Raw genomic sequence first — 17,345 nt, 5'->3', positions numbered from 1 at the left:
CCAGGACAAAGCAGCCCATTTGATTGGCACCACATCCACAAACATTCACTCCCTCCACCGCTGACGAACTGTGGCAGCAGTGTGTACCATCTGCAAGATGCACTGTAGAAACCCACCAAGGCTCCTTAGACAGCATCTTCCAAACCCATGACTGCTATCATCTAGAAGGACAAGGACAGCTGATACATGGGATTACCACCACCTGAAAGTTCTCCTCCATGCCACTCACCATCCTGACTTGGAAATATATCGTTATTCCTCCATTGTCGCTGGGTCAAAAACCTGGAACTCCCTTCCTAACAGTACTGGGTGTATCTACACCACAGGGTCTTGCAGCGGTTCAAGAAGGCAGCTCACCACCACCTTCTCAAGGGCAGTTAGGAATGGGCAATAAACGCTGGCTCAGCCAACGAAGCCCACTTCCAATAAATGAATAAACAAAACCTAAGTTCCTTAATTTTTTCAACATCTTTTCTTTCTAAATATAATCATTGCAATACATTCTGAAATTCATCTTTTTAATGTGTTCAGTTTGCTAATACCGCTATTTCTTTTCATGGCATGAATCCAGAATCCAATGATGGTTCGCAATGATTCTCCCAATGGTTCTGAGCATGGAATGCTTGGCAAAGGCTAAGAGTACTAGTTCATTTGTTGCAAATGAACAAGTTTTTGAATCAAAAATATTTTTTCAAATTAAGTAGAATGACTCTACGTTCCTAATCACTTTCAGCTTCAAGTGTCAGTGGTGTTATGAGAACTGCACTTGACACATTCTAATGCAGAGGTCGAGAACTTCAACTCCTGACAGACGTCAGCGCTTTCGTGCATGTGTAGACCGGGAGCAGGCTGCACATGTGTAGACTGGGAGTAGGCCGCACATGCGTAGACTGGGAGCAGGCCGCACATGCGTAGACTGGGAGCAGGCCGCACATGCGTAGACTGGGAGCAGGCTGCAAATGCATAGACTGGGAGCAGGCTGCACATGCGCAGTTGTGCATTGTTTAATTTCCTTGGGCCCAGCATGCCTGTGCAGGAAGGAAAACAGCATGAAAATCTGTGCCACGTAACTGGAAGTGGAGTACCATTGCTGGCAAGTGCCCCAGGCACGGGACAGGGAGAGTTTCCAAAAGAAGGGTTCCAGACAGGGGACAGGATGAGGTCCCAGTTAAGTTAAAATTAGGTAAAGGGCTGCAGTCAGCACGCTTTAAGTGAAGATGGCTCAGGAGAAACCCTGGTAATTGACACCGGCTCAGGGGAAGCCCTGAAGATAAAGAAGGCAGCAAAAAGTTGGTGACTCTGTGCTGCGGGCCACCGAGGCAAAGCTACCCCGTTGACTAAGTAGTGTTCTGCTCGGCACGGCCGAAGATCTGAAGTTGTGCTTGTGAGTGGTGCTTGAGTACATACTTGGGCATCTAGGGGAGATGAGATTGAAACTCTGAGAGGCGGGCAGCCTTTGAAGCCGTCCGAGTTGGAGTGACTTTTGGAGAGAATTCTAATGTTAGATCTTCAAAGGCGAAGACTGGAATTTCTTGTTATAGAGAGGATGGACTTTTCCATTTTTGAGACTAGGACCGGAATCGTTCAGTGCCTCACGCTGGTGGGATCTTCCAGTCTCGCTGATGCGAACGGAGGTTTCATTGGCTTGCTGGCCCCACCACGGGGATGTTGGAAGATTCTAACTGAAGTGTTTTCTATTTCCATTCACAAATTTAAATCAATGCGTAAGTCTAAATTCATTCTAAGAAGCGTTCTCCCACTTTGAACACACAAATTACCTTTATTACAAATAATAGATATTATCCAATATTATTGTGTTGCTGTTATTTCATGCCTCTATGAACTGTCCACTGATCTCTTCCTGGCTCCCTCAACTCTACTGTTTGGATGCATATGACACCCCAAGAATTGTACAATTTCCCTTCTTATTTCTTAGCTCTAACCATATGGATTCCAACTTAACACAGTCCCAGGCAAGTGGGTTCTGTGGCGTGTTTCCTGCTGGTTTATGTGGTTAAGATGCATTAATTCTGCGCACAATAGTCAGATAATATAAATATGATGAAATGGAAATCATTGTGAACTCCTGTAACTTGGAAGTCACTAGGGCCTGAGCCTTTACTTTTTAAATTGAAAAAAAATGACTTAGGAATCTATTTACACTGCTCTAAAGCTTGATTTCCAACTCTTTGCAGTGGTATGTGCTCAGGGACTTCAAGCAAAGGATAAAACTGGCTCCAGTGATCCATATGTCACTGTTCAGGTTGGCAAAACGAAGAAGAGAACAAAGACTATCTATGGAAATCTGAATCCTGTGTGGGAGGAGAAATTTTATTTGTAAGTTTTCTGCTTTAGAATTTTTAAAAATCAATTTGAAATCAAGATTGTTTTTGTTCATTATAACTTGAGTCTATATCTAATTTTTGAAAAAGTCGATTAGACCTTGGGTTTTAGAATATGTAAGTAATAAGTAATGCATTTGACATAATTTAGTTCTTTTTACATTAGTTTCCTTTGGACACACCAATTGCATAATTATATCAGTGTTGCCTTCAGGATCTTCGCTACAAGTGGGCCTTTAAATATTGTAGCAGGGATCATTTTAATTCTTCATCAGTAGGAACATAAAACGGCAATAGGCCATTCAGTCATTGAATTAGGTCACTGCTGATCTGTATCCATGACATCTGAATGACCATCCATTATACGCCCCTATTGGAAAGGGAAATTAGACAGGGCGTATAAGACCGGCCAATGCAATACTGTCAGTTCTACATCATTGTAAAAAGTTAAAATTACCTCTATGCTTTGATGTTATCTTTGAAGCATATAGAAAATTTCTTGACTTTATTGGGATGTGATTTATAGTGCTCAGCAATAAATCTAAAGAGTTTTATTCGTTCTTCAGAGCTTTATTCATTTTTTAGAGCTTTTACATCCTTCCTGATCCAATTTAGTTTTTTTCCTGTTCCTGATTTATCCCAGAACCCACTCACATCCTGTAGTTCAGTCAGCTGCTTAATCTTGGTCATGGCATCATCCTCACCTCAATCTAGTTTAGTTTTCTTAACGGAAGAATTAAAAAGCAAGGAAATAAAATTGAAGAAGTTTGAAAGTAAACTTGCAATTTAAAATAAAGGCTATGTTGTACATGCAATACCAAGCCCCTGAAGCTTTGGAAGCAGGCAAATGAACACATTACTGAACCACAGTGATAACATATACATTTTCTGATTTTGAATTCTGACTCTGCAAATTGTATCATCCACATTAGGCTTTCACTTTCTGTTCTCTATTTCGGCACAACTATATTATCTGTCAGCTCCCATTTAGTTTGATGCTTGCTGCCTGACACAAAGAAGAATGTTCGCGTTTTGATAATCTTGCACTTAAAAATAGCCTGGCACAATGCATTTAATTTGCATGATTCATTCAGCCTATTTTCATTTAAGAATAATTGCCACATTGTTTGGCAGCATGTTGATAGTCACTGTTATATCATGCACTCTAATTTTAATGCTGTTCTTTCCTTTTGGGAAAAATGCCACATAGAAATGGTGCACGTTTATCTTTAGACTTATTAATAGCTTCCACTCTGATTTAAGATCAAAGTTATAAATCATTTGGATGACATGGGTTGAGTACAAGCCTGGGGGAGCAGTGTAATTCCAACACCATTATGTTGGGGAGTTTGTTCCAACAAGCAAAAGCCAGATCCACTGAGTTTTCATCCCATTTAAATTAAAAATCCCAATTGACATGCCTTCCATTCTGGACTTTAAGTGAAACTTGCATTAAAGAAGGCAAAGAGTGAACTGTTCCAGAAATATTGATTGTCCTTGGAAGAGGCGATAGAGCACTCTGGGCTGGGGATAGAAATCACCGTGGCTTTCACTGACTAAACTGGTTGCCTTATATCATATACAGTTTAATTTTTATAGGTACTTTTATTTAATTTTTCTCTTTCTTTCATTTGTTTTTCACGTCAAGTTGTCACAAGTTGTCTCTGCCAATATGCCTAGAACTGCACAAACATGGTGATGGTGTAGTGACTAGTAATCCAGAGACCCAGGGTAATGCTCTGGGGACCTGGAGTCTCATGGCATCAGGTCAAACATGGACAAGGAAACCTCCTGCTGATTACCATGTACTGCCTTCCCTCAGCTGATGAATCAGTGCTCCTCAATGTTTTCTGTTTTCATTGAATAAATTCATTAAGGAGTCAGAAAGATTATTTTTGCACTGGGGAGACAGCGGTACAGTGGTAGTATCACTGGACTAGTAATCCAGAGGCCCAGGCTAATGCTCTGGGGACAAAGGTTCAAATCCCAACATGGCAACTGGTGGAATTTGAATTCAATTAATAAAAATAAACAAATCCGGAATAGAAAGCTCTCAGTAATGGTGACTGTGAAACTATCATCAGTTGTTGTAAAAACCCATCTGATTCACTCGTGCCCTTTAGAGAAGAAAATCTGCTGACCTTACCCAGTCTGGTCTACACGTGACTCTAGACCCACAGCAATGTGGTTGGCTCTTAACTGCCCTCTGAAATGGTCCAGCAAGCTACTCATGGGCTATTAGGGATGAGCAACAAATGCTGGCCTTCCAGTAACACCCACATCCCATGAATGAACCTCCCTTGGGGTGAGTCCAGAACTAGGGGGGACTGTTTTAGGACGGAGATGAGGAGAATTTTTTTCTGAGGGTTGTGTGACTTTGGAACTCTCTGCCTCCAAAGGTGGTAGAATCGGGGGTCACTGAATATTTTTAAGGCAGAAGTAGATAGGCAAGGAATCAAAGGTTATCGGGGGGATAGATGGGAATGTGGAATTCGAAACAAACAGATCATACATGATCTTATTGAATGACAGAGCAGGCTTGAAGGGCCAAATGGCCTACTGCGGCTCTGATTTCATACGTTCAAATGTTCGAATAATTTTTAAAAAATACTTTGGTACTACTGCAAATCAGTTACAAACGTATATCTTTTTATTCAAAGTGAATGCCACAATTCCTCTGATCGAATCAAAGTAAGAGTGTGGGATGAGGATGATGACATTAAATCACGTGTTAAACAGAGGCTAAAACGAGAATCTGATGATTTCTTGGGACAAACTATTATTGAGGTTCGGACACTAAGTGGTGAAATGGATGTCTGGTATAATCTGGGTGAGTAAAAGAAGAGTTTCAACTAATTTGAAAAATGGGATCATTTTCACATGTCAACTCCAACAATTTCAATCATGCTATAAAAATGCTAAATTGTTGAAGTTGGCATGGGAACTTTAGTACCACCTCTCAGTAGCTTGATGCCACACCAAAATATTTGAAACAATGTGAACAGGAAGACAAGGTGATGCAGTGTCAAGAAATATCCATTAGAATGCTGTACAAGTGGGAGAAACGGAGCTTAAGCACTTGTCATTGAACTGAGATGTATTAAGTTGAAAATCAGTGCTCCTCATACAGGAATTATAAACCATGAAAGTCATTAGGCCACAGTCATGTGTCTGCTTTGAGAATTGGCAGAGGCCAGGGATCAGGTTGGCATAGGTGGTGTATGGTCCAGTTGAACAACGAAAGTATCAGATGTCTTGGAAGATTGGGCTCATGACTCACAAATAATGTATGACTTGAATAAATGCATTGTTATGCCTGTGGGCAGGGTGAATACTCAACGTTTATACACCCTTCAGGGAAACGCATTATAGACGGTGGAGGAAGAGAAATTTGGGTATTCTAGTGTGTGCATCCCTAAATTTAAAATGCCATGCTGTGAAGCAATAGCTTGAATGAAAAGGATGTTGGGGTGCATTCACAGGGCAATTGAGTGTAACATAAAACATACTATTTTGTCCTTGTTCAAGATCTTGGTCAGCTTTCACATGAAATACGATGAACAGTTTTGGTCTCCACTCAAGGTTGATGATACTGAAGCTTTGAAAAGGGTGCAGAGAAGGACCGCGAGCTTGATTCACAATAGAAAGTATGTTAGTTATCAAGACAGGCTAAAAGAGTTAAGACTGTACATTTTAGAGAAACGTATGCTTAGGATTGGTCCGATTGAGATTTATAAGATAATGAAGGGGCTGGATTTTGAGTATTGCTGAAAAAAGAGACATTTTTTGTCAAAGCTTTTTGTCCTGCACTCATCAGGAAAATTCGCAAGAGAATACCAATGTCTCTATGCTCTATGAGAAGAGAGTGCTGATTGGTTGGCAAGTAGACTCTGATTGATAGAGATGTTGCCATGGAGAATGCACCAGTGTTGATGACTGACAGTTAACTGCCAGGAATTGTTTGAAATTTAAACCAGGCAGCTGAACTCTGATTGGCCAAGACATTGCCCCAGTGAATGAACCAGCGAATGGCTGTCACTTATTTTGTTTAGCTAAAACAGGCACAATGTGTGTGCATGTTCTTTCTGTCTGCAAAGAACAGGGCCCTGTGTATTAATATTTATAGCTTCCAGTACACTCACATCCGCTACCCTGTGAACCTGACTGACATATTAATAAACAGAAGCTTGACACCATCCAGGATAAAACAGCCCCCTTGATTGGCGCCCTTTCCACAAACATTTACTCCCTCCACCATCGGTGAACAGTGGCAGCAGTGTGTACTTTCTACAAGAAGCAGAAACTCACCAAGGCTCCTTAGGCAGCACCTTCCAAACCCACAACCGCTACCATCTAAAAGGACAAGGGCAGCGGATATATGGGGGACACCACTACCTGGAAGCCCCCCTCCAAGCCACTCACCAACCTGACTTGAAATATATATTGCTGTTCCTTCACTGTCACTGGGTCAAAATCCTGGAACTCCCTCCCTGACAGCACTGTGGGTGTACCTACACCACATGAGCTGCAGCAGTTCAAGAAGACAGCTCACCACCACCTTCTCAAGGGCAATTACGGATGGGCAATAAATACTGGCCTAGCCAGTGATGCCCACATCCCATGAATGAATATAAGAAAAATCCCTGCAATCAGCAGTGATGCACGTGGCATCGCCACTGATCGGAAGATCTGGTCCATTAAGTACAACCAGACTTCCCAGTACCTCCTCATTATGTAGTGCAAGAATTTGTGGGTGTTTGACAAGGTAGATGTTGAGAGGATGTTTCCCTTGTGGAGGAATCTCAAATTAGAAGGGCGCATTTCAGAATAAGGGATCTCCCATTTAAGACTGAGATGAGGACGAATTTCTTCTCTCAGAGTCATTAATCTTTGGAATTCTGTACCAGACACAGCATTGGAGGCTGGGACATTGAATATATTCAAGGCTGAATTAGATAGATTTTTGATCCACATGGGATTCAAGGGTTATGGGGACGCAGGCAGGAAAGTGAAGTTGAGGCCACAATCAAATCAGCATTTTATTAATTTTATTAATTGATTTTATTAATTGGTGGAGTAGGTTTAACATATCAAATAGCCTACTCCTGCTTCCACTTCTTATGTTCTTATGTGATTACATTTTAGCCCATCCAGTGTCTCAACTACTTTCTGTTTCACTGGAAGTTTGGCAGCATATCCCAGATGTTTATCCGCCAAATTTTTCTGAGTTTTTATCCGGTTTTTAGCTGCTCCCAGGAGATCACATGGTTTTGGGTGGGGTGAGGAGTCTATATATTGTGACACGCAAGATATTGCAATTATATGGGATATGCTGGGTAGACGAAAAGATCATTACTTATCCACCATTGTTCATATGATGACCTCACAAAAAGCTGCTTGTTAATCAGGTGAGATCAATTGGAAAAATCTACACTTTTTTCTTTGCAAAGTATATCTTAAGGTTCCACAAGGTTTTCTAGAAATTAATTTGGTTTAGAATTCACTCTCCCATTTGATTTCATGAGCAAAGTAAGGATGTGATTCCAACTGGTAAAAAATATTTTGCATGTGCTCAAACACCTGTTTGATATTGAATGTTGAGAGAGTAGTTGAAAAACAAGCTAAAATCACGTGAAGAATGGGCTAAACTTTCACATAAGGGACTCACTTATTTGCATATCAGTATTAATTTAGTTGTGATTATGTTTAGCACGATTGGCATCCTGATTGGTCTGAGATACCAGTTGTGAACTCCTGTTCAGCTACCAACTGAAGTTCATGTTGTGTCAAAGTAAATCTCATAAAAACATAAGAAATAGGAGCTGGTGTAGGCCATTTGGCCCGATGTGCTTGATCTGCCATTCCGGAAGATCATGGTTGATCTTCTACTTCAACTGCATCTTCATCACAATCCTTATGTCCAATAATTCCCTTAGTACGCAAAAATGTACTGACCTTTACCTTGAATATATTCAATGACTGAGCATCCACAACTCTCTGAGGTAGAGAATTCCAAAGTTCCGCCAATTAACAGTCACTTGGACAAATAATTAAGGAAAGCCAGCATGGATTTGTTAAGGGCAACTTGTATTTAAGTAATTTGATGGAAATTTTTTTGATGTCATAACAGAAAGGCTTTCAATAAGGTCGCACATAGGAGGTTAGTAAACAAAATTAGAGCACATGGGATTGAGACTGATATACTGCTATGGATTGAGCACTGGTTAACAGACAGAAAACAGAAAGTAGGAATAAATGGGTCATTCTCATGATTGCAGACTGTGTCTAGTGGGGTAGAGCAAGGATCAATCCTGGGGCCACAGCTGTTCACAATCTTTATAAATGATTTGGCTGTGGGGACCAAATGTAATATTTCCAAATTTGCTGATGACACAAAACTAGGTGGGAATGTAAATTGTGAGGAGTATGCAAGGAAGCTTCAGGGGGATTTGGACAGGTTAAGCAAATGGCAGCATGGCAAATAGAATATAAGGTGAATAAGTGTGAAGTTATCTACTTTGCTAGAAACAGAAAGGCAGAGTATTTCTTAAATGGTGAGAGGTTGGGAAGTGTTGATGTCCAAAGGAACCTGGGTGTCCTTGTTCATGAGTCACTAAAAGCTAGCATGCAGGTGCAGCAAGCAATTAAGAAGGCAAATGGTATGTTGGCCTTCATTGCGAGGGGATTTGAGTACAGGAGTAAAGGTGTCTTGCTGAAATTGTATAGAGCCTTGGTGAGACCACATCTGGAGTATTGTGTGCAGTTTTGGTCTCCCTATCTAAGGAAGGATGTACTTGCCATAGAGAGAGTGCAAGGGAGGTTCACCAGGCTAATCCCTGGGATGAAAGGATTGTTTTATGAGGAGAGATTGAGGAAACCCAGCCTGTATTCTCTAAAGTTTCGAAGAATGAGAGGTGATCTCATTGAAACTTACAAAATTCTTACAGGGCATGACATATGGATAGAATGTTCCCCTGGCTGCTGAGTCTAGAACCAGAGGACACAGTCTCAGAATAAGGGACAAGCCATTTAAGACTAAGATGAGGAGGAATTCCTTCAACTCAGAGGGTGATGAATCTTTGGAATTCTCTAACCCAGAGGGCTGTGGAAGCTATGGAAAAACAGCGTAAGAGGTCGATGATCAGCCATAATCTGTTTGAATGACAGAGCAGCCTCAACAGACTGAATGTGGGTGGGTGAGTGAATGAGGGTGAGGGTGATGAGTGGGTGAGGGTGGGTAAGAGGGTGAGCATGAGGATGAGTGGTTTACACACAATGGTCTTTATTTAACACTATTTTTTAATGATCAATTTATTGTTATGATTTTGTTTTTTGCTCAGCAAGTCAGCTTTTTTTTAAATTGATGCTTTCATGTTTAATGTTGTGCCAAGCCTTCTCCTTGCAAACTTTGCTCACCCCTCCTCCGCCCCCACCTCACCAAGTGTGAGAAAAATAGAAATGTAAACCCCCACGCAAATAGGTTGGACAAACCCGGCCTATTACATCAAACCTGTTAATTTCTATCTCCATAATTAATTCATCCAATTTGTTTCAAATGCTTTCTTTCTATTCATTCACGGGATGTGGGCTTCACTGGCTGTGCCAGTATTTATTGCCCATTCGTAGTTGCCCTTGAGTAGGTGGTGGTGAGCTGCCTTCTTGAACCGCTGCAGTCCTTGCGGTGTAGGTACACCCACAGTGCTGTTAGGAAGGGAGTTCCAGGATTTTGACCCAGCGACAGTGAAGGAACAGTGATGTATTTCCAGATTAGTGAGTGACTTGTGGGGAAATTTTGAGGTGGTGGTGTTCCCATCTATCTGCGCCCTTGACCGTCTAGATGGTAGTGGTCGTGGGTTTGGAAGGTGCTGTCTAAGGAGCCTTGGTGAATTACTGCAATGTATCTTGTAGATGGTACACACTGTGCGTCAGTGGTGGAGCGAGTGAATGGTTGTGGATGTGGTGCCAATCAAGCGTGCTGCTTTGTCCTGGACAGTGTCAAGCCTCTTGAGTGTTGTGGGAGCTGTACTCATCCAGGCAAGCAGGGAGTATTCCATCACACTCCTGACTTGTGCCTTGTAGATGGTGGACAAGCTTTGGGGAGTTAGGAGGTGAAGTACTCGGCGCAGGATTCCTAGCCTCTGACCTGCTCTTGTAGCCACAGTATTTAAATGACTAGTCCAGTTCAGTTTCTGGTCAATGGTAACCCTTAGGATGTTGATAGTGGGGGATTCAATGTTGTTAATGCCATTGAACATCAAGAGACGATGGTTGGATTCTCTCTTGTTGGAGATGGTCATTGCCTGACACTTGTGTGGCATGAAAGTTACTTGCCACTTGTCAGCCCAAGCCTGGACATTGTCCAGGTCTTGCTGCATTTGGACACAGTATCTGAAGAGTTGCAAATGATGCTGAACATTGTGCAATCATCAACGAACATCCCCACTTCTGACCTTATGATGGAAAGAAGGTCATTGATGAAGCAACAGAAGATGGTTGGGCCAAGGACACTCCCCTGAGGAACTCCTGCAGTGATGTCCTGGAACTGAGATGACTGACCTCCAACAACCACAACCATCTTCCTTTGTGTTAGGTATGACTCCAACCAGTGGAGAGTTTTCCCCCTGATTCCCATTGACTCCAGGCTTGCTAGGGCTCCTTGGTGCCACACTCAGTCAAATGCAGCCTTGATGTCAAGGGCAGTCACTCTCACTTCACCTTGGAGTTCAGCTCTTGTGTCCATGTTGGAACCAAGGCTGTAATGAGATCAGGAGCTGAGTGACCCTGGTGGAACCCAAACTGGGTGTCAGTGAGCAGATTATTGCTAAGCAATTGCCACTTGATAGCACTGTTGATGTCCCCTTCCCTTACTTTACTGATGATTGAGAGTATACTGATGCAGCAGTAATTAGCTGGGTTGGATTTGTGTACAGGACATGCCTGGGCAATTTTCCACATAGCCGGGTAGATGCCAGTGTTATAGCTGCACTGGAACAGCTTGGCTAGGGGCCAGCAAGTTCTTGAGCACAAGTCTTCAGCACTGTTGCCGGAATATTGTCAGGGCCCATACCTTTGCAGTATCCAGTGCCTTCAACTGTTTCTTGATATCACGTGCAGTGAATCGAATTGGCTGAAGTCCGGCATTTGTGATGCTGGGAGCCGCAAGAGAAGGCCGAGATGGATCATCCACTTGGCACTTCTGGCTGAAGATTGCAGCAAATGCTTAAGCCTTATCTTTTGCACTGATGTGCTGGGTTCCTCCATCACTGAGGACGGGGACATTTGTCCTCCTCCAGTTGGGTTGTTTAATTGTCCACCACTATTCACGACTGGATGTGGCAGGACTGCAGAGTTTAGACCTGATCCGTTGGTTGTGGGATCGCTAAGCTCTGTCTATCACTTGCTGCTTATGCTGTTTGGCATGCAAGTAGTCCTGTGTTATAGCTTCACCTGGTGGTGCTCCTGGCATTCTGTCCTGCACTCTTCATTGAACCAGGGTTGATCCCCTGGTTTGATGGTAATGTTCGAATGGGGGATAAGCCACGAGGTTACAGATTGTGGTTGAGTACAATTCTGCTGCTGCTGATGGCCCACAGTGCCTCATGGATGCCCAGTCTTGAGTTGCTAGACCTGTTCGAAATCTATCCCATTTAGCACAGTGGTAGTGTCACACAACATGATGGAGAGTATGCTCAATGTGAAGGCAGGACTCCATCTCCACAGGGAATGTACGGTGGTCACTCCTACTGATACTGCCATGGACAGATGCATCTGCGGCAGATGTCACAGATTTTATCTTGTCTGTGTGTACAGACGAGATAAAATTAACGAAGATTATCATTCTAGTCACAAAAACAGTCTGTACATAGTGTAATTGGTGACCATCAGAAGAGATGTTCTTTCTTCAGGAGCAGAAGGAAAAAAAAACACAAGAAAGTCACCTGTGCTGCTATCTCAGCTGCTTAGTCAGGTTAAGGATAACATTGCTAGCAGTGTGAAATGTCATAGTGTGCGTTGGATACAATTTGGCAGATCTCTCCCTCCTTTAGCTGCAAAAAGTGCATCAGTAGTTATGATGTACAGCCAAGTTAAGTCGGCCATTTATACAGGGAGCAGAATTTTACGCTCCCTTGAGGGCGGTTTAGCAGGTAGGTGGGGGATGTAAAATTGCCTGTAATACCAAGGCCATTTAAGCACCTCTTCCCGCCCGTGCTGCAATTTTTCCTGTGTCGGTGAAGGCCAGCACCAGGTGAGAAGCCTGGCAGCTTTTGCCGCTTGGGCTCGTGAGGAGCAAAGGTTGGAGGTACCCCCGGGCCCATCAGAGGACCCCCCGACGGCCTGCTCCACTCAGGGTTTCCCATCCCTATCTGACCTTAGTCCCCCTGCCAGGGCCTGCTATCCTGGCCCTGTCAAAATCAGTCCGTCCCCCACTTACCTCCCAAGCCAGCTCCAGCGACGATGACTGTTGGGGACTGGCTGCAGTTCCAGAAGTGGCCACCCATTGGTGCTGCTGGGAGCAGACAGCTGCTGACCATTTGATTGCCCCGTTGACCATTAACACTGTGTCTCCTGCCAACGCAAGATGGCTGCTATTATGGTTGCTGATACACCTGTGTATGCGCACTGGTCCACACATGTGCAGAAAGCTACTGACACTGCACCCTAGTGAATAGCTTTGATTTATTTAAACATGCCCTGTGACCTTAATTGCAGAGTTGATTTTGACCTGTGGCCCTGAATAAAAACTTTTTTTTGCCACGTGTAATTGGTGTTGCCGCCTTTAGTTTGAGATGGGACGAGATCTGGATTATTTTCTGCACGCCTGTGACCTCTTTAAAAATGTCTTAAATTTTTTACAGACAATTCAAAGAGGCTGGCATCCCTGCTAGTCTTGTACATTGTTCCCAATATTGATGTTTATCCAGCCAGCTGCTGGATGCCCCGTAACTCAGACACACCAATGGAAGGATTGCTTTGGTAATGTTTTGCCAACATCCCCGCCACCACCCTCGACTCCAGCTGAAAGTGAGGTGCTAAGCATTTAAATACAGATTGTTTTGAAAATGTTAAGTGGGAGCGGCAACACTGAATGTGTGTCTTTTTTTGAAAAAAGGAGTTCAGTCTGTGGTCAAACCTGAAGGACAAATCACTAATGATCGAATTAAAATCCCAGCCACCGTGGGCAAACTTTAAAGACGCTATCGCCTTTTGATGGTTAATTGTCTATTTACATTTTAAAAAGCTGTAATATGGAGCAAAATGCAGTCTACATAAAACTCATTTTCAACTAATTACTTGATGAAGCACCTGGTTAAATGTATTGAGTTAATCTGGCAAGTGTGATTAAGTTCAGCATGGTATCCCAGTGACGCCACGGAGTAAAACAGTATAATTGTGCATGCATGGCATTGGTAGCAAACGCAGCTGAGCATTAAATGGTTGGAGGGAAATCCGTCAGAGCAGGGGATGGACTCGCCTCCGACACTGCAGGGAGGAGGGGAGGTTGGGGTGGGTTATCCTGATGTAATGTGAAATTCTGCCCAGGGTTCCGACAAAACATGTAGCACCATCTCATGTAAATAAACATATATGTGACATGTGATACCATATGTAAAAGGAATCTAAATCTTATACAACATCAGATTGCAATTCCCTACTTCTTGCCCTGCCCCACTGCCGCCACCTTTATTTTCGTGACTTCTTTAATTTAGTCACATTTCTAACAAATTATCCATCTGTTTTGTCTTTCTTTTTTGCAAACATACTTCAATTTCTGGCCCAACGAGAGGGCAGGCACTGTTGCACCTGTTTCTGGTGAATGAATTGGCCCAAGTGGATCAAATATCAGCAGGAGAGCATTTAGGGGACAGTGACCATTGTATCATAAGGCTCAGGTTAGCCATGGAAACGGACAGGGAACAGCCCAGAGCAGGAATAATTAACTGGGAGAAAGCCAACTTCGATGGGATAAGAATGCATCTGAGTCGAGTGAGTTGGAATCAAATGTTGGCAGAAAAGACGGTGGTTCAACAATGGGCCACCTTCAAAGAAGAAGTGTTGCAGGCAATGTCATGGTATATTCCTTTGAAGGGGAAAGGTAGGGCAAATAAATCTAGAGCGCCCTGGATGACCAGAGAGATAGAGGTGAAGATGAAAAGGAAGAAGTGCGCATGCAACAGATGTCAGGTAGAAAATACAATGGAGAATCAGGCTGAATACAGAAGGACCAAAGGGGAAGTGATAAAACTAATAAGAAAAACAAGGAGAGAACATGAAAAGAGACTGGCAGCTAATATAGAAGGGAATCCCAAGGTCTTCTATAAGTCTATAAATAATAAAAGGGTGGTAAAAGAAAGAGTAGGGTCGATTAGGGATAAAAAAGGAGACTTGCACGTGGAGGCAGGAGAAATTGCGGAGGTATTAACCGAATATTTTGCACCTGTCTTTACAAAGGAAGAAGATGCTACCCAGGCCAAGGTGAGAGAGGAGGTAACTGGTACACTAGAAGAATTTACAATTGAGAGGAGGAGGTTTCAGAAAGGCTATCTTTACTTAAGATAGATAAGGTACCAGGACTGGGTGAAATGAATTCAAGGGTACTGAGGGAAGCGAGAGTGGGAATTGGAGAGGCACTGATGATAACCTTCCAATCTTGCTTCGAGATATGGTTAGTGCCAGAGGGCTAGAGAATTGCGAATGTTATACCCTTGTCCAAAAAGGAGTACAACAATAAAGCCAGCAACCACAGATCAGTCAATCTCACTTCAGTGGTAGGGAAACTTCTGAAAACTATATTTTGGGCCAATATCAATAGTCACCTAGACAAGTGCAGAATAATTAAGGAAAGCCAGCATGGATTCATTAAGGAAAAATCATGTTTAACTAACTTGCTAGATTTTTTTGAGGAGCTAACAGAAAAGGTTGTTAAGGGAAGTGCTGTTGATGTGGTGTATATGGATTTTCAAAATCATTTGATACAATGCAGCACAATAGACTTGTGAGCACAATTCGAGCTCATGGAATAAAAGGGAAAGTAAGCACTTGGGTAAGGAATTGGCTGAGTGACAAGAAACAGAGAGTAGTGATAAATGGTTGTTTTTCCAACTGGAGAAAGGTTTGTCGTGGAGTTCCCCAGGGGTCAGTGTTGGGACCCTTGCTGTTGCTGATATATATTACTGACCTAGACTGTGGTGTGCAGGGCATGATTTTAAAATTTGCAGATGATACAAAGATTGGAAATGTTGTCAATTGTGATGAGAATAGTCTTGAACTTCAAAAGGACGTAGACATGTTGGTGGATTAGGCAGACAATTGGCAGATGAAGTTCAATGCAGTGAACTGTGAGGTGTTTCTTTTTGGCATGAAGAGTATGGAGAGACAGTGTAAAATAAAATGAGAAACTATAAAGGAGGTGCAGGAACAGAAGGACCTTTGTGTATATGTACATAAGTCATTGAAAATGGCAGGGCATTTTGAGAAAGCAGTTAATAAAACATATAGTATCTTAGGCTTTATTAATAGGGACATTGAGTACAAGAATAAGGGGATCATTTTGAACTTGTATAAGACACTAATTAGGCCGCATCTGGAGTACTGCACCCAGTTCTGGGCGCCATGCATAAGGAAAGATGTGAAGGCATTGGAGAGAGTGCAGAGGAGATTCACAAGAATGACTCCAGGCATAAATAAGTGCAGCTATGAGGATAGATTGGAGAGGCTGGAACTGTTTCGCTTGGAGAAAAGAAGGCTGAGAGGAGACTTGAAAGAGGTATTCAAGATCCTGAGCGGTATGGACAGGGTAAATAGTGAGAAACTGTTCCCACTCAAGAGAGCATCAAGAAATGGAGGGAACAGATTCAAAGTATTGGGCAAAAGGAGTAAAGTGATGTGAGGATGCCCCATTTCACCCTCTCATTGCCGCTGCAGAAACTCACCCATGGCTCCCTCGATAGAGTGCAGGTCAGCGTGCACCTCCGCGTTCTGCTGGACCATGGTCTCCTTCGCGTCCACCATCCTCCCAGTGGAGACCTCCAGGCACACTCATGTGGGCACCACTTCATCAGAGAGGAGGCAGATGCACTCTTGAGGGCTTCCAACAGCTCTGCGTGATGTTTCCCTACCTTCTGTTGACTCTCCACGATGAGAGGGACAAAAATCAGCCACTCCATTCCCAGTCTGGGACCTCTCCTTCCTATTGTGAGCCAGCTTCTCCTGCACGCAAACAGATGGAAACAGTGTGAGCAGGATGCATGCCTCGGCAGATGATAAGGATGCGTGGAATGTTTGTGTGGTGAGCGGAGCCATGGACGGGATGGGGATGCGAGCTCCAAAGGATATAGTCTGATGGAGATGTGAGGGTGTGTGTGAGAGTTAGTGGTGTTGTCCATTGAGGTTTGAGATTCCTGTGGATATGTAGTGGGTTTGGGATTGTGTATTGCGAGTAATGAGGTTGTTGTCTTACCTTAGGGGAACGGATGAGAGCATTCATCCTCTTCCTGTACTGGATGGCTGACCTCCTCTGTGCTGACTGCCGCTGCCAACGCCTTCCAGGCCCGAATGGTAACCTCCTGCAGCCAGAGTAGAGGACATTGAGGCGGGCCTCAATGGCACCCTAAAGGCACTCCAATGAGGCATAACTAAATTTGGGGGCTGCCATCTTCTTTGCTTTCGGGGCCATCTGTCACCTGGCGCAGTCCTGGTCTGGAGACATCAAGTAGGCTGCGCTCTGGTACACTTTAAATATGGCGTCCGGAGCGAGGAAGTGCTGAGGTCAGGAAAATCAGTGCTCACCTGCCTGCGATCCATTGTGTTTCCCGTGAATACATTATTAATGAATCGGGACGTGCCAGGAAACGGACGATACGGCGTGAAAAGCCGCCATTGCGGTCAGAGAGAAAAACATCTTTTGGTGGCTGTAGAGATCGTGGATGCATTGGTGGTCATCACCCAAATTTCTGTAGATTCTGGAATGGTTCCTACAGATTGGAAGATTGCAAATGTCACTCC

At 43.3% G+C, this 17,345-nt stretch overlaps 1 protein-coding gene across 3 annotated transcripts in view; it reads left to right on the top strand.

Moving 5' to 3' along the window:
- The window catches only part of unc13bb (unc-13 homolog Bb (C. elegans)), a 754,941-nt gene that overhangs the window by 585,509 nt on the left and 152,087 nt on the right, over positions 1-17,345 (top strand). For all 3 annotated transcript variants that reach the window (XM_078550332.1, XM_078550323.1, XM_078550314.1), the window contains 2 exons: positions 2,196-2,337; positions 5,003-5,172. In XM_078550332.1, coding sequence (XP_078406458.1) covers positions 2,196-2,337; positions 5,003-5,172 — 312 coding nt within the window. The remainder of the gene's footprint in view (positions 1-2,195; positions 2,338-5,002; positions 5,173-17,345) is intronic.

This window comes from Cetorhinus maximus, chromosome 1 (genome assembly GCF_964194155.1).
Source record: "Cetorhinus maximus chromosome 1, sCetMax3.hap1.1, whole genome shotgun sequence".
NCBI lineage: Eukaryota > Metazoa > Chordata > Chondrichthyes > Lamniformes > Cetorhinidae > Cetorhinus > Cetorhinus maximus.
This window is presented reverse-complemented; position numbering and strand designations above follow the sequence as displayed.